Source organism: Pelodiscus sinensis, chromosome 1, assembly GCF_052426305.1.
Source record: "Pelodiscus sinensis isolate ZL-2025 chromosome 1, ASM5242630v1, whole genome shotgun sequence".
Taxonomy (NCBI): domain Eukaryota; kingdom Metazoa; phylum Chordata; order Testudines; family Trionychidae; genus Pelodiscus; species Pelodiscus sinensis.
The window spans coordinates 214,437,396-214,461,765 of record NC_143052.1 but is presented as its reverse complement, the minus strand read 5'-3'; the positions used below and the strand labels follow the sequence as shown (position 1 = coordinate 214,461,765).

At 41.8% G+C, this 24,370-nt stretch overlaps 1 protein-coding gene across 5 annotated transcripts in view; it reads left to right on the top strand.

Annotated features, from left to right (window-relative positions):
- Nucleotides 1–24,370, top strand: part of CDKL5 (cyclin dependent kinase like 5) — a 162,745-nt gene that overhangs the window by 58,879 nt on the left and 79,496 nt on the right. For all 5 annotated transcript variants that reach the window (XM_075913845.2, XM_075913853.2, XM_075913860.2 and 2 more), the window contains one exon: nt 135–169. In XM_075913845.2, coding sequence (XP_075769960.1) covers nt 135–169 — 35 coding nt within the window. The remainder of the gene's footprint in view (nt 1–134; nt 170–24,370) is intronic.

Below are 24,370 nucleotides of genomic sequence, written 5' to 3'. Positions count from 1 at the left end.
ATAAGTGTAAGAAAATAGTATAAGGAACAGTGCATCTGTAATACACGTTAGGCAAATGTGAAATATAGAGTATTTTACTTACTTTTCCCACAGCATAGTAATTAATCTGTTTGTTTTTTCCATTTGTGTTCCAGGAGCCTATGGGGTTGTACTTAAATGCAGACACAAGGTAAATAGAGTGCTTTAAATCGAATATATAAAGGAGAATGTTTGTTTGTTCGTTTGTGCGCTAATAACTTGGACACTATAAGAGCTACCACAACCAAACTTTGCATGGGAGAAGGTTTTAAGGTACTGTGGGAGGGAAGAGATGAGAGACCGATGCCTCTCCCCAGGGCTGCACAGAGCTTGGTAGTGTGGGGAGAAGCGGCTTCCTGGGAGAAGTGGCGGGGACAGTCGCTCACTAAGGACGGCGGAGGGATAACCTGTCACCCCGGAGAAGGTTTTAAGGGACGGTGGGAGGAAAGAGATGAGAGACCGCCTCTCCCCGGGGCTGCACGGAGCTTGGCAGTATGGGGAGAAGTGGGTTCCCTGGGGAAGCGGTGGGGCTAGTCACTCACTAAGGCCGGTGAAGGGACAAGGAAGCGGAGGGTGGGCTCGGGCACCGGCGGCAGGCGTGCGGCTTCCTTCCCTCTCCCTCCCCTCAGGCTCCTCACCTCAGTTATATCAACTGTCAACTTATATTTCAATGATGTATACTGACTAAGCGCAAGGACAGTCACTTAAAATAGTTGGAATTGATTTGGAGACATCTTGTTTTTCACATGGACACCTCTATGTTGCGTGTTCAAGAGTTGGAAGTGGAAAAAAATTGTACATATTTGTTAAGAATAATGAAACCGAAAATATAGTTTACAATAAAGTTTGATAACATGTAAAATTGGTTGTTTTATACTTTATTTATTTTAATCCCTATAGAACTCAGTGCAACTTTTCTACTATTCAAAAAATGATAATGAACTACTGTTTTTCTAAATTTTGTTCCTCCACGTTTCTGAGCAACGCCGGGTAACTCCCGTTAGTTGTATATAAATGTTGATCCATGGATGAGACGAAGAATTAAATTTTAAACATGGGTAATAAGACCTGGGTTGCTAATGTGTATTAGACATACGTTATGCTGCTTTTTTCGGGGTAGACCTTGACCTACAGTCTGTTGGTTCAGAGTTTTGATTGGACTATATTGGGATAAGAGATAATAAAAAATAGAACTTATTTTTTATATATTATAATGCAGAAATTTGGATAACCTATTCTGGGTTACTAGTCTGGGCATGCCTCAGCTGTAATCCTGGGAATTAAAATCGAGAGCTGGATAAATGGAAACATTGTCAAATGATTCACAGCCATAGCCTCTAGTACAGGTTGAACCTCTCTCATCCAGCATTCTCTGGTCCGGCAACATCCATAGTCTGGTATAATTTTAGTTAGCCGGATGTCCACTTATGCATGTGGCCAGGTTTCCCATGGACCCATAAAGTTTGTTTACAGCTACTATTCCTGGCTCTTGGTGTTCTGTGCTGCTGTTTAGCTCTAATTTACCCCTAAATGTCTTCTAAGAGCCCAGTAAGCAGCATTGGTAATGCTGCAAGATAATATTGACCTCCTGTGGTTTGGAAAATTCTCTGGTTTGGCACCAGTCTGGTCCCAAAGATGCCAGATTATAAAAGTTCAACCTGTAGAATGTTTTGAAATTAATCATAGCTTGCCAATATGATGATTCTGGTTGTTTCTGTAACGGAAGCAAGTTGTTCAGGACTGATACATGGAATTTCCATGGCTACTGTTTGATAAACTAACTGCAGTAAAAGACTATTTGCTTTAGTCTAGTAAAGGACAAATGAAAAAGAGAAACAACAGTTTTGAGGTATTTGAAATTAATTCACTGCATCTGAAATAAAATGGATCATTTTTGTGGACTTGAATGTGTGTTGGGGTTGTTCATTCTCCATCCTAGTTGCTCTGCTTTTGGACATGATTTCCTGTATTTGAGGACTGTCAAAAATATAAGTGAGGTCCATTTAAATTTGGCTTCTTGCATGAATTCCAATTTTGCAATCTGGTTAGCATTATATGCTTTTATGGGATGGGATGTGATGTGAAGGAGTGGAAGGACCAAGATTGAGGAAGTTAAGAGAAACTTGTCCAAGAAGTAAAAATGTGTTCCAATTCCTTGGTATCTCTTGTCTTTACTCAAAAAAATCTATGTTTTTAAAAATTGTAGTGTGTGTAATGCCTACTTCCTAATTTTAGTTTCAGATGTCTAAATTCAACTTGGGATGCTTAGTTTACTTTAGTGTTACAGCACTTGAAGAATATTATGAAATTACTATTTATAAATTAGCTATCTTGACTACGTATTATAATATTGGGAATAAAAATATGTAAAAGTTTCTGGTAGTACAAAAAGATATTGATACAAAATACCAAATTTTAGAAGAGTTCTCTGAATGGCAAAAATTCTGCTTCCCTGGTCTGGCAAATTACCTTGTTTGGGACTTGTCAGGTCTCATGGGTGCCAAACCAGGGAAGTCTAACCTGTACTTCACTGCTGATTAGTGTTGATTTAAATGTTTATTTTTATGAGTGAGTGAAATTTGGAACTATGGATGGAGAGCAGATGTCCCACATTTTCCCATGCAGTTCATATCCTTATATTGCACTTTGTGAATTCAAACACTTTATATACTAGGCCATCTCACGTAGTGTGGTTGGCATAGAAATGGCTTATCCAAAATGAATAATGTTTTAGTAGTTTTTAAGTCTGTATGTCATGTAGGCTAGCTCAATAAGAGGCATGCATATTGGCTTGTGATAAAAAGCTCCCATTATGCCATGGTTATGACTGTTTCATTTCACTGATAGATGTGACGTTGCACTGTTTATCTGATATTTTAAATTAATAATTTTCATTTTCCTCTTATATAGCTTAAAATTGTAATGGGCAGATTTAGTGTTGCTGAAAATGATGGACTGATGCTAGTGGCCAAAGTGAAATATAATACTGGCAGGGGCTGGGTAAGCTTCCCAATGCAGTTGAGCCAATGAAAACTCAGTAGTGATCTGCAACATTCTTAGGATTCAGTAAAGGAATCTCTTGGGCATAGATTGGAAATCGTATCAGTGTCAGAAGTTTATCTTCCTTCCCAGTAATGATACCTCTGCAAATGCAATTTTCCTTTCCTTCCTGGAATTAGTAATTTATTCCTAAGAACCAGAATGCAGGAATTCAATTATTTATCTTTAGAGACACAGTGGTTCAATATGCAGAGTGAAGCCTTGATTGTTATATTATTATAAGCCCATACCTGGATACAATTTATAGAAATAAACCAAAGTTGACAGGTATAATTCTCCCTCCAAATATGGCAAATACACTCTTACAAACCAAAGTCTCAGCCAAGTACAGATTGAAAGAGAGGAATTCCAGATAGGAGACGTCCTGCCAAAGGGATGTCAAATATCTCAATAATAGAAGGCCTGAATAAGCAGATGATTTTTACTTCCAAAAGGGGTAATGTTTCAACTAGAATGACTTGTTGGATTTAAATTAAATAATCTGAGTGAGCCAGTAAGATTAAGGAGAGAAAGTATGACTACAGAATGAGTGTGTATAAGGAAAGAAGAATTTTCTTAAATCCAGTCGTGCCTGCTTTGTCAATATCTAGAAATATATTAAAATTCTCTGATCTTTGGAAAAATCTATATCTCCCACTCTTGTCTTTTCTTTGTGTGTTTGGGATCACAACGATTAGCTGTGCCAGTAGTCACTAGAGCAGGGGTTGGCAATAATTTTTGAGTGGAGGCCACTTTAGAAATTTAAGTGGCCCTTGCTGGCCCAGAAGAGGCAGGGCCTCAGGCGGAAAGGGCGGGGCCGGTATACTTCTGTGCTCCCCCACAGACAGACCCTGATTGGTCTGGGGGTGGGGAAGCATGCAAAGTCTTTGCCCCCACCCTGAAAGAGCTACAAGCTGTTTTGAACAGGTGCCCCCAGGTCAATAAGGGCCTGGGGAGGGGGAGCATGTGAAGTCTCTTGCTCCCTGCCGCCTCCCTGTAAGGGAGTGCCGTGCTTAGGATCAACTGCCAGCTGAGCAGCAGTTGGCAGTTCACTTTAAGTGCCGAGCCCCTTGCAGGGTACGAGGAGACTTCATGCGCTCCTTCCACCCAGAAACCCGGATTGGCCTGGGCAGGAAGCATGCAAAGTCTGCTCCCGCCCTGCAAGGAGTACACGGTGCTTAGAAGCGTCACTTTCTACTGGCAGGGCAGGAGGAGATTTTGCGCATTTTCCCTGCCTCCAGGCCCTATTTGGCCTGCGGGCGGGGGGAGCAGTGAGGCCTCTGTGAGCCGGAACAACTTGCTTGGCCGGCCGGATCTGGCCCGCAGAGGCCCTTTTGCCCACTGTTGCACTAGAAGATCATGCATCTTGTAGTGTATTTATGCCAGCTGACAGGTGGTTGGAAGGGCAAAAACAGTCTTTATCCCTGAATCTATAGCAATCTTACAGGATACTGCCACTAAATCAAAATCTGAATATTAAGTCATCTAAGATGCTCCTCTTCTTTTCTGTTCCATCTTTTTTCACATAAGTCATGCCATCGGTAACTGACAGTCATTACTGCCTCCCTTCAGTTACTCTTATTTTATCCTAACCCTGCTTCCTGCCTTGATCATCTCTCCCTTTGTGCCCAGTTTGGAGTGGCATAATATGTGTCTATAGCACCAAATGGGCACTGTTTAGTTGAGCTAGAAACAGTTTGACTGGACAAGGATAAATCATCTTGCCTGAGCCAGGTATAGTGTGGATGGAACCATAACTTCCAACTCTAGCCTCACTGCTCCTGAGCCACTGTAACTCCTGAGCTGAAGCAACTCCTGCTATTTGAGTTCTGAAACTCTCTTCCATGTCCCCAACTCTTGCAAAGCACCCCAAGTCCTAACCTGAATCAGTCTCTCCAACCAATGGGATTGATTTATCCAAATGAACTGAAGGGATGGGGGAAGAGCTGGCTGAGTTAACTTTGATGTCACAATGCTCGTCAATGCTGGAGAACCAAATGAATGCTCATTAGAGTTGTTCATTTACCGCAAAAATCAATTGGGTTTTCCCCACTGAAGGATAGAAGACTCCCCAGAATTTTGGAAACAATCAGATGCAATCTGCAAAAGGATCTTATGATGTGACGATGTTGAGTAGCAGCTGTCACTTTGGTTGGCCAAAAACAGCAATAGTTGAAATGAATCCAGATTAGCAGTTACTCTTCTAATTATATCCCAAGAAGAATTTTATCATTAAGGCCCAACAGACACTGTTGCAGGGTGACAAACTGATTTACAGGAATATGTTTATCCTTCCAGAGAAATTAATTCAGAGAAATACGTCAAAGGCATTTTGGATTTTGAAGGAGATATGAGGAGTCAAATTTTATTTACATCATCTCTATACTTTCAAGACAAGAAGCTGTCTAAATAAAGCTGTCATTGTGTTCACTCACTGGGAGCAGTGCCTCCTGCTGGCCATCCTAGAGAGTAGCTCTGACACCTTTCACTCTCCCATCTGTGTTTTTTTCTTGAATAGTCTCACTCGGCAGCCCTTCTCACTTCTTGGTCTTCATCTTCCTCTCTGTGGTTTGGCCCTCTGGCCAGATCATTGAAGTCCTCCACTTCCAGGGTATTCGGGCTTGCCAGACCTGCGGTGTGGCCGGCGCCTCCAACACCCTTGCCACTCCCCAGTGGCTGGTAGGAGAACCCACACCCACTCTCTACACTGGGTTCTGGCCCAGAGACTCTATAACAAGCAGCCGCAGACCCACTTCTTCCTGCTGTTTCTCTGGACTACATACCTGGCTCGCCTTTCCCAGCTGAAGCCGCCTTCTTTGCAACCTGGCTTTATACAGGCTCTGTGTGTTCCTGGACAGTGTCCTTAATTAGGTGCCTCCAACCTAAATCTCCCCTGCTTGCAGCCTACTTAACTGATGGGGCCCACATGGCCTTATTCTGTCCCTTGTGAGGAGTTCCTCTTCTCACAAAAGGCCAAAAGATATAGGTATTTTATTCCAAAGAGTCACTTGCCAGTCCTTAAGAACATAGGTACAGCCATACTGGGTCAGACCAAAGGTCCATCTAGCCCAGTATCTTGTCTATCGACAGTGGCCAGTACCAGATGCCACAAAGGGAGGGAGGGAACTCACAACAGGTAATCCTCACGTGATCCCTCTTCTGTCACCCATTTCCAGACAGAAGCTAGGGACACCATTCCTACCCATCCTGGCTAATAGCCATTGATGGACCTAACCTCCATGAATCTATCTAGCTCCTTTTTGAACCCTGTTAAAGTTCTAGCCTTGACTGCATGTTCTGGCTGACCATGCGCTGTGTGAAGAAAAACTTCATTCTGTTTGTATTAAACCTGCTGCCTATTAATTTCATTTGGTGACCCCTAGTTCTTACATTGTGGGAATAAGTACGTAACTTTTCTTTATTCACTTTTTCCACACCAGTCATGATTTTATAGACTTCTATCATATTTACCTTAGTCTCCTATTTTCTAAGATGATCAGTCCAAGTCTTTTTAATCTCTCTTCATCTGGCACCTATTCCAAACCCCCTAAATATTTTTGTTGCCCTTTTCTGAACCCTTTCCAATGCTAATATTTTTTTTTTGAGTTGGGGCGACCACATCTGTACGCAGCATTCAAGATGTGGACATACCATGGTTTTATATAGAGGCAATAAGTTATTCTATGTCTTATTCTCTATCCCTTTTCTAATGATTAGTAATGTTCTGTTTGCTTTTTTGACTGCCGCTGCACACTGAGTGGACGTTTTCAGAGAACTATCCATAATGACTCCAAGATCTCTCTCTTGAGTAGTTATAGCTAAATTAGTCCCCATCATATTGTGTATGTGTAACCCTTCTGCCAGGCCAAGTTAATAGCAGCAAGGGCCAGGTTCAGTATCTAGGCGTCTCCTCCCAACAAGGTAATACAACACTGGCTCGAGCCCCACCCAGTGACCTGGGAAATCTTATACACCCCTGGGCACCTCAAAGAGACAATTCTTCCCCTCTCGCAAGCACAGAACCTCGGTATAGCAGCAAATCTTTAATAACATGAAGTAACTGACCTCCGCATTAAATTGGGAAAACACAACCAGATTCATAGACCAAACATGAGCAAAGATTCACCCCCCCAGCCGCGAATCACCCAAAGTCCCCAAAAGTTCAACACCCTAAGAGTCTCTTGCGTCCAGCAACCCAAAGATCACCCAAAGTCTGACACCCCAAAAGTCTCTGCCCCGGGTCAGTGCCACCCCAGGATTCAAAAGTTCACCCGGCAGGGTTTTACCATCCCAACCTGGAGGGAGGTGGGGGTTGATAAACCTTACGTGGTCCGCCGATGGCTTTGCCTCTCCGTAGGGTTCTGCTGCCGCTGTCAACATGAGTCACTCCGCCACATTCCACCTGCTGTCCCGTGAGTCCCCTGAGCCATCCCACGAACTGCCCTGCTCCACCAGCTGTCTCGGTCCACACCCTTGGCCGCCAGCTGGTTGCTCCTGCAGCTGCTCCACTGGCTGCCTGCCGGTCGTCCCCGCCAGCCGCTCTGCTGGCTGTCTGTGCCCACCTGTCGTCCCTGCAAGCTGCTCTGCTAGTAGCTCAGCAATATAGTGCCAGGCTCCCCTCAGCACCAGTGATTTCAGCTCATAATAGAGAGCCTCAGTGCTAGTGCTCCATTGGCCCACAGTGAAGTCAGCTCAGCAGCTCTCAACTAGACTCCTAATGGAATCCAAATTAGCTCTGATATTCCACAGTGGAGAGAGGAGGGGGTGCAATCAGTGTTGTTTAGGCCCTCAGACGGGGCTCCACCACCAGGTACAAAGACCTGTCCACAGCCTCTCTCAACTTGACTGGGTTTGGAACCCATGCCCCTTGTCCAGCGAGTGCTACTTAGTTTATGGCAAATCCCTCTGTCATGAACAGTTCCACTATTCCATTGTCCTTGATTCACATAATCAAGGTAACAACACTTTATCCCCCCCTGCCTCAATAACAGAGAGACTGGGGATCCCACAGTGGCCAAAGTGACTGTTTGGGCTACTGTGAGCACATACTAGGCGGGGTTGGTGTGCCTATGTAAATGAGATCAGCCCCTGAAGACTTTTGCACCACTTGTCACAATTCACCACCAGATGTCAGGGTAGAGCTTATCCTGACCCTGCTTACATATGTACTTGGAATTATTTTTTCCAATGTGCATTACTTTACATTTATCCACCTTAAATTTCATCTGCCATGTTGTTTCCCAATCACTTAGTTTGGTGAGATCTTTTTGAAGCTCTGCACAGTCTGCTTTGGTCTTAACTGTCTTGAGCAGTTTAGTATCATCTGCAAATTTTGCCACCTCACTGTTGACCCCTTCCTCTAGATCATTTATAAATAGGTTGAATAGTATTGGTCCCAGGACAGACCCTTGGGTGACCCCACTAGTTACCCCTCTCCACTCAGAAAACCTACCATTTATTCCTACCCTTTGTTTTCTGTCTTTTAACCAGTTCTCAATCAATGAAAGGACCTTCCCTCTTATCCCATGACAACTTATTTTACTTACGAGCCTTTGGTGAGGGACCTTGTCAAAGGCTTTCTGGAAATCTAAACCTATCATATCCACTTGATCCCCCTTGTTCACGCTTGTTGACCCCCCTCAAGGAACTGTTGTAGATTAGTAAGTCATGATTTCCCTTTACAGAAACCATGTTGACTTCCCCCAACAAATTATGTTCATCTATGTGACTGACAATTTTATTCTTCACTATACTTTCAACTAATTTGCCCAGTACAGACTTTAGACTTACCAGACTGTAATTGCCAGGATCGCCTCTAGAGCCTCTTTAAAATATTGGTGTCATGTTAGCTATCTTCTAGTCACTAGGTACGGAAGCTGATTGAAAGACTAGGTAACAAGGCCTTCTAATATATAGCATAAGTTTGCATGCTAGTTCTGTAATATAACCCCAGATCGTCAATTTTAGGGGCTATAGGATGAAATTGTATCCCCATCTCTGTTTTTTGTTAAAGAAACCATTTCAGGTTTAAAATATTCTATTAGGAATTAAGTAAAGTGATGCAGCCAGAATCCTTCAGTGTGACCAAACTGGGGGGAGCACATGTGGGATTGCATACTTGTGCTCAATGGCGTAGTGTAAAGCTCAGTGTTGCAGTGACCTAATTCTGCTGCTGGTAATTAAAGGGCTGTCTCCACCTGTGTCTTCTTTAGAGCACTCCAAGAATTACTCTAGCTTACACAACCATGCAGTTGCTGATGATCAGCATAGCGTTTGGGTGTCTTGGCCATGCCCATTGTGCTGATGTACCAGTAGCTTGAAAAATGAGTGGCTATAGGGCCCCTGTGTTGTGCCTTGCTGTATGAAGACCTTCCCAGGACCAATGGAGCACACTTTGTGGCCAGAAGATGCCAGTGGCCTGTTTTGTGCATATAGACAGCATTCCTGTTATGCGTCTTCCAAGTGTTTCCATTCATTCATAGAAAGCAATACAATAAAAGCATGTCTATCTTCTTTGAGCATTGCATGAAGTCCACAACATCTGTACTTTTCTGAACAGCATTGTGCTTTATCCATATCCCCAGTTTTCATGTATGTCCACAGGTCCATTTACCACTGTTACTTCTGACAGCTGTTAATAGTTAGTAAGAACTTATTATTGACTGTCACTGGGCCTGGTGGCTGCCTCGTTGGAAAATTTATGGCTTTTTACCTTTTAAAATAGTTTATTTGTTGTTGATAGTGTAGTTAGTTTTCAGCGTTAGCTGGCATGTTTTGACTTTGAAGAATATCTTTTTTTCCATAGTATGATAGTCTTTTGTGGCTGGGTAGCTAGTGGCTAGATCTGTAAGGCCAGGTTCAAGTGCCCAGGCCCTCTCTTTCTATCAGGTCTCAGTTCATGGTCCTGTGTAGCTCAGCCACTAAATAGGACAGGTGGTGTTCCTTCCCAGTAGGGAGTCAAGAGTCACTTCTCTGGGCTACTTTCTAAGAGTTTCTTCAGGTTGGGGCATTGCCCCACTAGCGCAGTTTACTAGGGCTTGCCTAGCCATTTGTTCCAGGTGCTGCAGCTATTTGTAGCCTCTCGTTAGTGGGAAAGTCTTACTTGCCTCAGGTTGTTGTGGTGGCTAGCAGGTTGCTGATCTATCTCTTTGGGCAGGGAGAGGTCTCCTGCCTTCTCGCCAGTCATGAAAAGACAGTCTTCATTGATGTCACCTCATGCAAGTCCTTATAAAATACATGCATTGAGCTGAAAAGAGTGGTGTCAAGCTCCATCAGTTGGCCGTGGCAGTGGAGGCACAATAGTCCAGTTCTTTGAGTTCTTGTTCATGTGTATTCCAACTATGTGTGCACGAGCACACGTGCATGGTGGCTGAAAGATTTTCCCAAAGCAATGTCAGTCTGGATGCCTCCTGGAGTCAGTATAGTGTCCTACCAACCCTCCCCCTCCTCCGTTCCTTTTTACTGCCAGTAACAGCAGGCTGGAACATCTCGTAGCCCTTAGCAAATTGTTTGCTATTATATCTCTCCTATAAGATGGCTTTCTTGGTATCCATAACTTCAGCCAGGAGAGTGTTGGAACTAAGATCCCTGACCTAGGAACTGCCCTACATGTGGTGTTCATGTCTATTCCAATACTTATCCTCCATCCCCTCTGTCAGAGTAGCCAGCAAAAAGGAACTGAGGAGAGGGCAGGATGGCAGGGTGCTATATTGGACACCATGAAGTCGCAACTCCAATTGGAACTCTGACTCTATTGGCTCGGCCAAAGGAAAATCTTCCAGCCTCAGTGCATGCGTGCTCACGCACATGTAATTGGATTAGACATGCACAACACATCTTGAAGAACAAATTATGAGAAGGTATGTAACTCGTTTTTCTGAAGGTTCATAGCAGTTGGTATAGAGGTCTCAGTCCCAGCATGCCTGGGACAGGTAACTCATGTTTTCCTATGCTTGAGAAAAGGTTGACTAGGGGTTTGACAGTGGTCTGCTATAGATCATGTTAACCCCCTGTAGGAACTTTTTTCCATGAATTCCTGGAACAGAATCCCACAATGTTGCTATATGTTCCATGGCTTTCATGTCCTTTGTTTGGCAACAGTGACAGAAAGTAAACTTGATTAGTGTTGCTTACGTCTCAAATTATCATTTTCCTGAACTTAAGAATCAGATGTGCTACCCATATGCATGGACGGATGTAACTTTATTACTTTATAGGTAAAATGATAGTATTTTGACAGTTTCCTGGGCTTTCCTTTCAAGTAAAATGCTTTTGTAAGGCTCTCTCTAACAGCCCTTTCTACGTTGTTATCCCCTTATCCCAGATGAAGTTCATTGCTCTCTTAATTTACATTAAAAGCATAAATGTGTAATTCCATTGCCTTCAGAGAAATTATTCCTGATTTACACCATTAGGCTCAATTTTCCAGTCAATTACTATGTGTTTAACTTCATTCAGAAGCACATAGGAAGTAAGCTAAGCTGTTGGGATGCCACTTTCTCTCAAACTTAACTGGGCAATTGACTCTGCTTTATTTGTTTAACTTTTTATCCCCAAGTGGCACATAACATTCTGTGAATAGCTAGGCTTTTGTTTTTTGTGGTTTCTTTTTTTCTGATACATTCTTCACATCAAGGCCTCGTGTACACTACTATGTAAAGTCAATTGTGTAAGTTATGTCAATAATCATAAATTTGCTTAATGACATCACTTGTGCATGTTTACACATTGCTCCTTATGTCGGCATAGTGCATACACAGTAGATGCTATGGTCTGTCCCACAGTGCAACTTACTACCTTCTGTTGCTAGGAGCTCTGGGAACAAATTGCAGTGCATCACAGGCTGCAGTGCTCAGCCTCCCATGATGAAGCTTTCTCCATCCTATCATTCCATGGGCTTCTGATTATATTTCATGCCATTTTTCAGCACTCCCTGTAAACTGTTCATCACTATCTCTGCCTGAAAGCATAGCTCCTCCACTGCTCTCCAGTCTCATCAGAAACGTTATGAACATAATGTGGCTGATCCTGCAGTATTTTAGGAGCTACAAATCTGAACAGGAATCTGTGATGCTTGTCCTGCTGTGTGCTATGGAAAGAAATTCAAGATTGATGTTGGCATTCAGAGAGCAGTTGTACACATTGGACTGTTACTACTGGACTTGGGAAACCCCATTTTTCAGATAAGAGATTGAGCAGTAGATGCAGAACTTACAGATACTCACAGCCACTTTCATGGAACTGTATGTGGAGCTCTCTCTTTTTCTGTGGCATAATGGCATCAAAACAAGAACTGTCTTCATGGTAGAAAAGAAAGTGGTCATTATTGTGTGGAAGCTGGAAACTCCATACTGAATTATTGACAGATCAGTTTGGAGTTGGGAAATCTATTTGTGTGGATTGCAGTGGTGCAAGTGCTGTGGGATCCTGTAAGGTTCCATCTCGTCCCCTATACTGTTTAACATATACATGAAACCACTGGGAGAGGTCATAAGGAGATTTTGAGTATGGTACCATCAATATGCAGATGATGTCCAACTCTGTTTCTGTAACATCGAATTCAGGTGCAGCAGTGACCAATCTGAACCAGTGTCTGGACGCAGTGATGGACTGGATAAGGTCGCAATAAGCTGAAGCTGAATCCAGATAAGACCAAGATCCCGTGGCTCAGGAAGTCATCTGTCCAAGAATGGTGTGCTACCTGTTCTGGATAGGGTCATATTTCCCCTGAAAGAATAGCTTGGGAGTCCTCTTGGACTCTTTGCTAACATTTGAGAACCAGATTTCCTTAGTGGCCAGTAGTGCTTTTCGGCAGCTTTGGCTGATCTGCCCGTTGTGACCCTTCCTGAATAAGAATGACCTGACTACGGTGATTCGTGCTCTGGTCACATCCTGATTGAACTACTGCAGTGTGCTTTACATGGGGCTGTCTTTGAAGAGTCTTTGGAAGCTTTAACTGGTCCAGAATGCGGCTGCTCAAGTTTGAACTAGTACTCATTATACAGAGAACATAATGCTGGTGCTCCGCAGCTGCACTGGATTCCGGTATGTTTCTGGGCACAATTCAAGTTCTTGGTTATAACTTATAAAGCCCTAAATGGGTTTGAACCAGGGTAGTTGAAGGACCATCTCCTCTCATATGAACCTGTCCAGGGATTGAAGTCAGCTGAGCAGGCTCCGATCTGTGTGTTCCCCCCTCTTATGGAGATAAGGTTAACATCTATGCAGCACAGGGCCTTCTCAGCCTTTGCCCCCAAGCTATGGAATTCTCTCCCTCGGGACATTCACCTGGTGCCAATGCTGGCACTGTTTCTGTGCCAGGCTAAAGCCACCCCCTGTGCTTTTATTGATGTTTGTGTGTGTGTGTCCCTCCTCCTGAGGTGTCTTAGTAGGTTTTATGTCCCCTATTTTGAGGGTCTTGTATCTTATATTTGTGTGTTACAAATTTTGTAACCTGCCTTGAATATTTTATATAGAGATGTGGGGTAAAAAATACTTTAAAGAAAATAAATAGAAATAAAGTGTGCAGGGCCCTTGACTTCCTCCTGCTGTGAAGGACTGTTTCTCTGTGCAATGAACAGGAAATATTGGATGGTTTTGTGGCAATTGAATTCCCTAACTGCAGTAGAACAATAGATGGCATGCATAACCTAGTTTTAGGCTGAGATCATTTTGCAACAGAGTATGTCAGCCCTAAAGGAGTATTTTTCTATGGTGTTGCAGGCATTGGTAGATTAATGGGGTTGTTTCACCACCAAGTTTATGGGGTGGTCAGGAAAGATGTGCAATTATCTTCAGTAACATTGGCCTTTACAGAAAGCTTCACGCAGGAACTTTCTAGACTGGAAGATTCCAATAGGGCCGTGGTCCCCAACCCGGTGCCCGCAGGCGCCATGGCGCCTGCCGGGCCCTTTACGTGCACCCGCGGAGCAATCTGGGCTGGCCCTGCCTCCGGCCGTGTGGCAGGTGCCAGCCCCGGGTGTGCCGCTGGCCCTGCCCCCGGGTGCGCTGTGTGTGCCGACCCTGACCCCTGCCCCCGGGTGCGCCGCCCGCCCTCGCCCCGGCCCCGTGGAACCTGGGCAGCCCCTGCCTGGGATCGCGACACATGCCGGTGCTGGCCTCGGGCATGTGGCGCATGGGAGGCCCCGCCCCCAGTCACGTGGCCTGTGAGCGGCCCTGCCCCTGAACGCGCAGTGCGTGAGCGGCCCCGCCCCCAGGCGCCCGGCAGCCCCAAAACATTGGGGACCACTGCAATAGGGGATGTGGACATCCCCATAGTGATCCTGTAGGACCCAGCCTACCTCTTACTCCCATGGCTCACAACACCTTCCACTGGAATCCTTAACAGGAGCAAGGAGCACTTCAAAAGCAATCTTAGCAGGCGCAGAATGGCCATAATATGTGCTTTTGGTAGATTAAAGGATTGCAGGATAGTTAATAATTTGGGACATCTTGGTGCATCCCAAACAACTGCAATAGTACAATAATTAGATGAAAATATAGATGTATCCAATATCTTTATCAACAGTTTAGATAATGGCATAGAGAGCATGCTTATAAAGTTTGTGGATGACACCAAGTAGGGAGAATTTACAAGTGGAGGATAGGATTATAATTCAAAATGATCTGGAGAAATGGTCCGAGGTAAATGGGATGAAATTCAACAAGGACAAATGCAGAGAACTCCACTTGAAAAGGTACAATCAGTTTCACGCATACAGAATGGGAAGTGACTGTCTAGGAGGCGGTACTTCAAAAAGGGATTTAGGGGTCATAGTGGATCACAAGCTAAATATGAATGAACAGCGTGATATTGTTGCAAAAAAAAAAAGCAAACATCATTCTGGGATGTATTAGCGGGGGTGTTGTAAGTAAGACACAAGAAGTAATTCTCAGCTCTATTCTCTGCTAATTTGGCCTCAACTGAAGTAGTGTGTCCAATTCTGAGCACCACATTTCAGGAAAGAGGTGGAGAAATTGGAGAAGGTCCAGAGAAGAGCAACAAAAATGATTCAGGATCTAGAAAACATGACCTATAAGGGAAGACTGAAAGAGCTGGGTTTGTTTAATCTGTAAAGGAGAAAACTGAGGGGTTGTAACAGCACTCAAGTACCTAAAAGGGTGTTACAAGAAGGAGATAGTAAAATTATTCTCCTTAATCTCTGATGATAGAACAGGAAACAATGGGCATTAACTGCAGCTTGAGAGACATAGGTTAGACATTAGGAAAAATTTTCTGTCAAGCTGGTTAATCCCTGGAATAAATTTGCTAGGAATGTTGTGGAATCTCCATCATTGGAGATTTTTAAGAGTAGGGTAGATGAACATCTCTCTGGAATGATCTGAATGGTGCTTGCTCCTGCCATGAGTGCATGGGATTGGACTTGCTCTCAATGTCCCTCCCCATTCTAACATTCTATGATGTTATGGCTATAATTAACCCTAGAAGTGAAACTAGGTCCAGAGCAATATGATGCGTTCAAAAATTGAAATGAGTTGTCAGATACAGAGTAAGCTGATGGAAGAAATGGAGGGGAAAAAACGTGTTGGTGAGTCCCTATCCTCCAGCATGAGATACATTATCACATGTCATCTGAGTTTTGTCTGTTTCAGGCATGTTAGAAAACAGACCAGCTTCTCTTGTGAAATGGGCAAGAAATGTGCCATGGCCATGTTTTTGGCAAATCTGTTTTTTGCTCAAATAGAAGTTTCTGTTTATTTTTATTGTGTTTTGTTGTGGGTGAAAACATAGAAAAAGAACTCTGCTAGAGAACTTTTTTTTGTTCATATCATTCAATTACTTTCCAACTGATTAGAAATTCTCACTCAATTTTCCAAACATATGGTTCTTGACTAACCAAGATCACTTGGAACTTGTTGTTCTTCTGTAAAACACCATTTATTTCTGTTCCTTTGTTATATACATGCTTCATGAGTTCTTGCCAGGTACTGTTTTATGGTTTTTTGGCTGGCTAAGTAAAGAGGCAGCAGCCCATGTAGCAGATGACATTGCTGTTTCTTGGAAGGTTACCACTAAGTAACCAACTTTGTTATTGGCTGCACGCTTTCTTGTCCTCCTCTGTGAGTGAATTAAACAAATTGCTATTAATGTATGAGTCATGTGCCAGATTGTAGCAGAATGCTGTGCAGTTGCCCCAATGGCTTTTAATTAGTTTTTGGTATAGTATCTTTGCCTTTTCATACAGTTGGATGTAAATGCAGTTTTAAATTTGTCAAGAAAAATTATCAAACAAATATCTTTTTGGTACAAAACACAAAATATTTCATTGCCTAGTCAGACCATAAGTATTGGACTCCTGCTATGGGTACTAGTAGAAAAAGCTTTGTGTAGGACTTAAAGAATTTAAGAAAATTAAACCCTTAGCATTTTGGCTAATTAGTAATGATGAGATGCATTTGATTAAAGAATTCTTGGCTGCTCCATGATTGACAAAGGAACAGTGTTCATACTAATTTGTATTATAACACCTACGTAACCTAACCATGGACTATTGTGCTAGACGTTGTGCCAATCAGAACAAAAAAGGTCCCTGTTCAAATGAACTTCGATTTTAAGTATTAACTGTTAAACATATAGCTACTTTTGGGCTAGTGCATACTTGTTTGAAGTAGATTGAATATCACAGTAGAACCTAGTCTTGTAATGGAAAATTACTTTATAATCAACCAAGTGGTATAATTTATGCAAGGAGGGTTCAGACTTTTTTGAGTGCTCCATGATTCACCTTTGAGGATCACATAATATAAATTATTATTAGAGGTCTTCTAGACTCTCCTGGAGGCTGCAAAAAAGTAAAGAAATAAAAAGCCATAATGGAAAAGTGTGAAGTAAAGATAGGCCATCTTCAACTGTCTGTAATGCCATCATTTAAAATCCAGAATAATACTCTGCATTTGTAATTACACTCTTTCCGTTTGAGGATTTCAAAACACTTGAATGAGCAGCAATAGAATCATAAAAATGTAGGGCTGGAAGAGACCTCAATAGGTCATCAAACCAGCTTCCTATGTGGTACAACCAAGTTTATCTTGAACATCCCTGACAGGTGTTTATCTAATTTGATCTTATAAACTTCCAGTAACAAGGATTCTATAACCTGCCTTGGAAACCTGTTCCTGTGCTTAACTATCCCTGTGCTTAGAAAGCTTTTTCTAATATCTAACCCAAATCTCTCTTGATGCTGATTAAGCTAATTTACTCCTTGTCCTGCCTTCAGTGGACATGGAGAGCAATTAATCACAATCCTCTTTGAAATATCCCTTAATGTATTTGAAGACTATTAGCTGATTTCTCCCCTCTCCCAGCCTCCCCCCCCGTCGCCTTTTCTCAAGACTACTCATACCCCATTTTTTCAACTTTTCCTCACAGGTTAGTTTTTCTAAACCTTTTGTCATTTTTGTTGCTTTCCTGTGGACTCTCCAATTTGTCCATAGCTTTTCTAAAGTAGAGTGGAACAGTTACTTCCTGTATCTTTTATAACACACATGTTAATACATCACATTTTTTTCAACTATATCTCACTGGCTCTTTTAATTTAATATTTAATATAAGACCCAAATGGTTTTCAGCAGTTTGACTGCCTATCGGGTTATCCCCTATCTTATTATCCTCTTAATTTTTTTTCTTTCTAAGTAAAGTACTTTACTCATCTTTACTGAATTTCATCTTTACTGATTTCAGACTTTTTTTTTTCGATTTGTCAGGGTCACTTTTAATTAAAATTATGTCCTCCAAAATGCTTACAGTATCTGCTAGCATGGTGTTATCCAGAGGTTTTACTGGTATACTTTAAGAAGCCTTTAATAAAATGTTGAATAATACCAGAACTCAGTGGGATGCCACTAGGTGGGTCCTCCCAGTTTTACAGTGAACCATTGAGAACTACTCAGAGTATGGTTTTGAATTTTATAGTAATTTCAACTAGGAACTGTATGGACTCATGGCATACTATTCCTCTGGGCTCTTCCTTCTCAAGAGTGTTGCTTAGTAGGAGATCTCCTGAGTCACTGGTGATATCTATTTTATAATCCCCTTGTGGCAGAGACTGTCATCTGTTGTGTGCGTATTTGGTGCTTAGCGAAAGGGGGTCCTGGTCCACAACTAGTGCTCTTAGGCTCTACAGTAATGCAAATAATAAAGGAACACAGTTGAAGTATCACTGGATTAATGCTTTAGTTTTTGACATGTTGGAACGTGATGTCAAATTGTGTCTTGCACTGTAAATGAAAGGAGGGGTTGTTGTCTTGCCTTACACGGTCAAATACTGCTCACAGTAAATCAGTGGGCTAGTTGTGTGTAAATAGAGCAGCTTCCTTTTTCCTGAATGAGCATTTCAAAAATGGAACTGATCAGTGTTGTTTTGTCCAGGTGATCCAAAGTATAAATAAATGTATTGGGCAGAGGATTGGAAAATGGAGGGGATTAGTGTGAAAGGAATTTATCATGCTGGCAGAGTGATGTGAAGAAACTTGTATAGTTCATCCACTGCTACCATCTACCAGTATACCATGCCAGGACTAGCAAGAACCTAACTTTCTGAATTAATGCCAGTTGGAAAAATGTAAATTTAAAATGTACAAAACTCAATTTTGACATAAAGTATCCCCAGTAAATATAACAATATATCAGACTTGGAACTTGACAAAAAGTGGTGGTCTGAATTCTCTCTCCAGCTTTCAAATCTTTAACTAAGGACAAAGGAGACCTGATATGAGATGATGCTAGATAAAATTTCCCTATGAAATAGACTTATTTTTTTTCTTGTTTTTATGATGTTGGAGCTTTCTTACAGCTAGCTATCTTATACTGTTCAGATATAACAGGACAGGTTTTCTGTCCAATGTTCCTTCTCTCTAAACCAGAGAGATGCCTATCAGGGGCAAAAGGAAAGTTCAGGTGCTACTGTTTAGTCTATTTGTTCTATCAACAAGGGGGTCTCTTAATACCAGTGTTGTTTTTAATTGATAATAAATGTTCCTTCTGAATGTCCAGGCTAAAGTAGCTTTAATAAACCATTTAGTCAAATGTAATACCAACGAAACTTTCTCTTCAGAATGATTTTTATAAACTCCCTTTTGATTAGAAATAATAGGCAAACTTGCTGGATTGGACTCGTGTGCAGGATTGTAACTTTAGCTACTTTTAAGAGACATTAGGGTATATAGTTACTTTTGACAATAAATGGTGTGGATTTCTAATAGAATGCAAAATTGAATTGAAAAGTATTTGCTCTAATCTATTATATATTTTAGAGATTTTGTGTGTCTGGCTTGCTGTCTGTGCATCCAACCGTCTGTTTAACTCCTTTTAAACAGTAAGAACTAGGACCACCAAATTTGATATGTAGCTTCCTCTTATTTAAACTTAAAGCAAGGTCAGGATTTGGTTGTTCCAGGAAGACAGGATGTGACTGGAATTGGATTGTTTTCCATAGCATGGAAAGGGAGGGGGCTCCTAGGAGGGACAATTATATAGCAAAGTGACCACAAGGGGTGGGACTGCACCAGTTACAGTGGTCGACTGGGGGTGGGGCTCTGAATGTTGTTGCTCACCATCCACAGATAATGTTCTCATGCTAGTGCTGGCCATGGTTGCCTCCCAGCTGGCACCCAGGCCCCAGAGGAGGAACCCAATCCACTGCTCCCTGGGCCCACCGCAGGGGGAAACCAATCCACTGCCCTCCCCCGGACCACCACAGTGGGAACCCAAGCCATTGGCTCCCTGCCCTTGGCCCCAGCACTGGATGCAGAGGCCAGTGGGGCACCATGGGCAGCCACCATTACCGGACCACTGTGGCCCTGGATAGCTCAGGAGCTGCTGTTGTAGTGTAGTATCAGGCACTTCAAGGAACCTTGGCCACTCATTCAGCACATCTCGGGGGAGTAGCAGCCTCCACAGCAGCACAGCCCTGGGAAGATGCCAGTGCTGAACTAGAGCGGCCTCGTTGAGCCCCTTAGACTTTCTTGCCTTGAACCCCCTGATCTGAATCTTCCCCATCCCCTGGCCTGACTCCTGCACTTCCATCCCCTGATTCCTCCACTCTCCCTCCTGACTCCTGCACCCCCCACCCCTCCATAAAAGTTAAGAAACTGAGCAACACTGGGTATATCTGCTATTTTTATTAATAAAAGTGATATTCATAAACCTTTAAAATATAGATAAGGTATTAATAGTAAATGCAGTTTAAAAAGCAAGCTGTCTTATTTCCCTCACCACATGCACACAACACAGTTCAATCAAGCAAACGCCTGAGGGAATAATTGAGCCTTGCATCCTACACTGAAAGTTCAATAGACTCTGGGTCTGATGGAATGCAAAATCAAATTCCAGACCAAGGGGCCATATATTGAGTATACATTGCTCCCAGTAGTCATTAAGGAATTTTAGCAGTATTGATTCCACTGATATAAATTACCATGGGAGTGCATCAACAGACTTTCTTTCAGGAAGCTTAAATCCAATTCATGTTTTAAAAATGCAGTTTCCTTCAACTTGATTTGTCCATTGACAGCCCCTCCCACCAGTTATTGACAAGCTCAGTTTGTTGTGGCTTTTGACATTTGAAAAGAATGTTTATTTAAACGGTTTATTTTAATAAAAAGCTCTAATTAATGGAAGGTTTACATTAGTGACCTCCTTAACCATTTTATACTCACAATGGTAAAAAGACAAATCTTGACAAGTGTCCCTTCTCAACCCTAAAGCCTTTTAATATAAGGTTTTTAATCTTTTATCCTCACTATGAATAATCAGACATATGATAGATAGCTTCCCTAATTATCACCTCTAATATAATTAGCTCACAGACATTTACCTCCCCTTCTCATCCCCCTTCTGTTCTGAAATTTGATTTGTCCTTTTCATGTGTGTTCATTTTCTTATTGTATCCTTTGGTATATATGGTTGTGCCAATTTTCTTCCATTATTTGATCTGAGGAAGTAGGTCTGGCCAACAAAAGCTCATCACCTAGTAAACCATCTTTTTAGTCTTTAAAGTGCTACATAGTCCTGTTTTTTGAATTAGACACATGTGGGACTTGATTTTTCAGGATACATTAGTATGTGTGGTTTTGGTTTGAAGGGCAGAATTAATTCCCCTGAATGAAAACAACCATTAATACCATCTACAAACTAATAGTGGCTTGAACCTTTCAATAACCTGGATAAGAACTTTTTACCTTTTTTCAATATAAACAACAAATAGCATATTACAGTGCACCAAACCTACTGTACAAGCATGAATGATCCCAGGAGTTCAGTGTTTTTACGAGGCTTTTCATTACTGTCTTCTCTGTCAAGTATTGATTTCTCTTACATAGTAAATTAGTATAGCATTAGGTCCTGTTTTTCCACAACCTTAACAAAGCTTTAAAACATAGATTAATTTGGGTTCTATCTTGTCTCCATGCCACTTCAGACCAATAATAGCTTTGCTTAGTTTATCTTCTCAAGGGTCTTCTTTTATTAACCATTTAAACAACAAATTTTAAATAGCAAATGTTCTGCTGTGCTGAGAAGAACTCTGATTTGTGTATGTGTCGTGTCCCAGTGTAAGAGAGCTATGGACTAAAAGACCCATTTTACAAATGTAGTAATGGAAAAACGATCCCAAGTCTTTCCATGTTGAGAACTAAATATAAAATGTCTCTTGTAGTCTTGATTGTGCTTGAACCAAGTTCCCTACCCATTGGCATGATGCTATGTCTCCTTTAGGCCATGAAGAAAGCTATTAGCTTTTTGGGATGTATACAGATATGATGATGATGGAGGCTGTTTGTGCCTAGATGTATTGATACATTCTGAGATGTGCAAGGGAAGAACCTTGCTGGGATCAAAACACAATCAGGATTAAGCAACTCAGTAGTTGGATTAAACACCCACCTTCTTGGAGAGCATGCTTCTTGACCAGGCAATAAGGTATCATCTTTAAGCCAATTAACATTTACAACAGATATGGAGTAGTGCCATGTTTACGAACAGAGGCACTTTACAAGCAGGCAGTACCATCTGCAGAGATAAATTGACTAGTTGGTTTGTGTTGAGAAGCCTGTATTACAGATAAAAGCCCTTTGTGAGTGTGTGTGGGGATTTTATTCATGCAGCAGCAACTTGAGAATAGTATCACAAATATTTGGTATAAAACCTTTTTAGGATTACAGTGTAGGTTGAAAACATGCTCTTACTTAGTGGGGGCACTCCATGACCATGAAGGCATGTTGTGGTGAGCAAGAAATGCAAATGGGCCTGGATAACAAAAACCCACAATAAAAAACACATTGCCAGCTAATAATGATCCAAATGCCCTTCAATTTGCATATGGGGAATCGGTGAGCATGTGTTGGTAAGTAGAGCCAGCCCCCATGAGCAACTGGGAATTCCTGAGTAACAGCTGAGAGCACCAGGGAGCAGAGAGAGACTAAACAGTGTTCCCTACGCCTGGATTCCAGCAGGCCCATTTGCATTTCTTGCATCCCTGAATGTCCCACCCTTCACATGCTCTGAGTTCCAGTGACCATTCACACTGTGTTGGTGGTAGAGACTACCCTATTGAGCTCTTTAGATTTTCTTAGCAGTGAATCAGGGAAAAGCCAAAACCATGCCACCTCTTCTGGACCCTTCCCCCACCTCCCTTTACATCTGGATGCCCTTGATATCAGCAGTATTATCATTTGACCAGGACATTGTCTTCTGTTTGCTCAACCTCTCAACTTTTTTCCTCTGTCTCTCTTCTCAGTGTCTTCCTTCCTCCTCCCCTCACTCTACCTCCATAATAACAAATAAACAAACTTACCTAATAAGGTATTTGTCGGTCATGATTATGCTTCTCTATTGTGTCCCTTAATCTTTCTGTTTTGATTGTAAGATCTTTAGTGTAGGCATGTGTTCCTATGTATTTATATAGTCCCTGAGAGGGATTGTGGGTGCTTTTCACATGTAAATATTGGTGCGGTTGATTGCGACTTACAATGTTAATAAAATTTCAGTTAAACGATTTGAACAAATTTATGTTCTTACAACTTCCTCTTGGAATCTTAATCTTTTTTCAGCATCTGTAGGGATGTTTAATCTTAAACAGTATCACTTTAGGTGCTTATTAAATCTTTAAAAGAGAATATTAAAAGAGCAGATGAGCAAAGGGAGTTTTAAAATCCAGTTGGACCAATAATGACCTCACTGTTTCTTCAATGGATTTTACTATCCAAAAAGCACATGGGTTCACAGGTGGAAGTCTAAAGCACTGTGAATACTTTTAGATCTTACTTAACACCGGCCAAAAACAAAATAGAGAGAACTTGTTTGTTCCTGTCCCTAGTTCAAGCTTAGTTGAAATTTGAGTGATTTTATTCATGAACTAATTAGAAAAACCACTGCTTCCAAGAAACTCTACTCTTCAACTTGGAAAACAATCGGTGTTGCCAGGCCATTTTCCATTCAGTACGTTTCTGTTGTTGGCACTTAATTTATTTTTTGCTACCTCTAATATTATTTTAGCATTAGTGTGGATTTGTTCAACTGTTCAAAATATATAAAACAGTTTTGATAGGCACCAGTATGAAGAAATAGTGAAAAAGAAACACAATAATTGTAACAAGTATTTTCTTGTGTATGTAAAACATACACTGCCCATACACCAAGAATGTGAATCTCAGGTAGCGTGTGACTAGGATTTATTACCAAATTTGGTCTGTTGGTTGGATCATTAGCTTCCTTGGCCTGGGCTGAGTACAGACAGGTAGCAGGTATGATATGAACACTGATAGTGCTTGCTTGATTCAAAACCATAGTGATGCTCATTGCAGCAGGAATGCAGCGAATCATCTTAACGCTGCTTTGTGAAACAAATTTTTAGAACCAGTTTAACGTCATTGTGGGGTGTTTCAACACTTCAGAGAAGATTAGAATTTCTGAAGTCAGCCTCTCCTTGTGCTAACTGTGGCAGATTGACTTGTGGGATGTGATAACAAGTGTTGACACTGAACAACTGTGTTGGCAAGGTTGATATTCATACTTGTTCAGCACCAAAATTGATATTTTTATTAGTAGCTTTAGTGCTGAGAACACAACTCAGTGGACTTGAGGGGATGGTATTAGCTGACTTAACAATGGAACCAGAAACATATCAATAAAATTGTTGTAGTGTGGCTGAAGTTACAATAAAAATATTTAAAATGATGCACATATGTCCTCAAAGTTAATGTAGTGATTGAACTCTGTATAACTTCACATAAGATACATTAAAAATATTAAAGTTGCTTAGTTTTTAGCACTGAAATTAGGAAGTGTCAGCTTTAA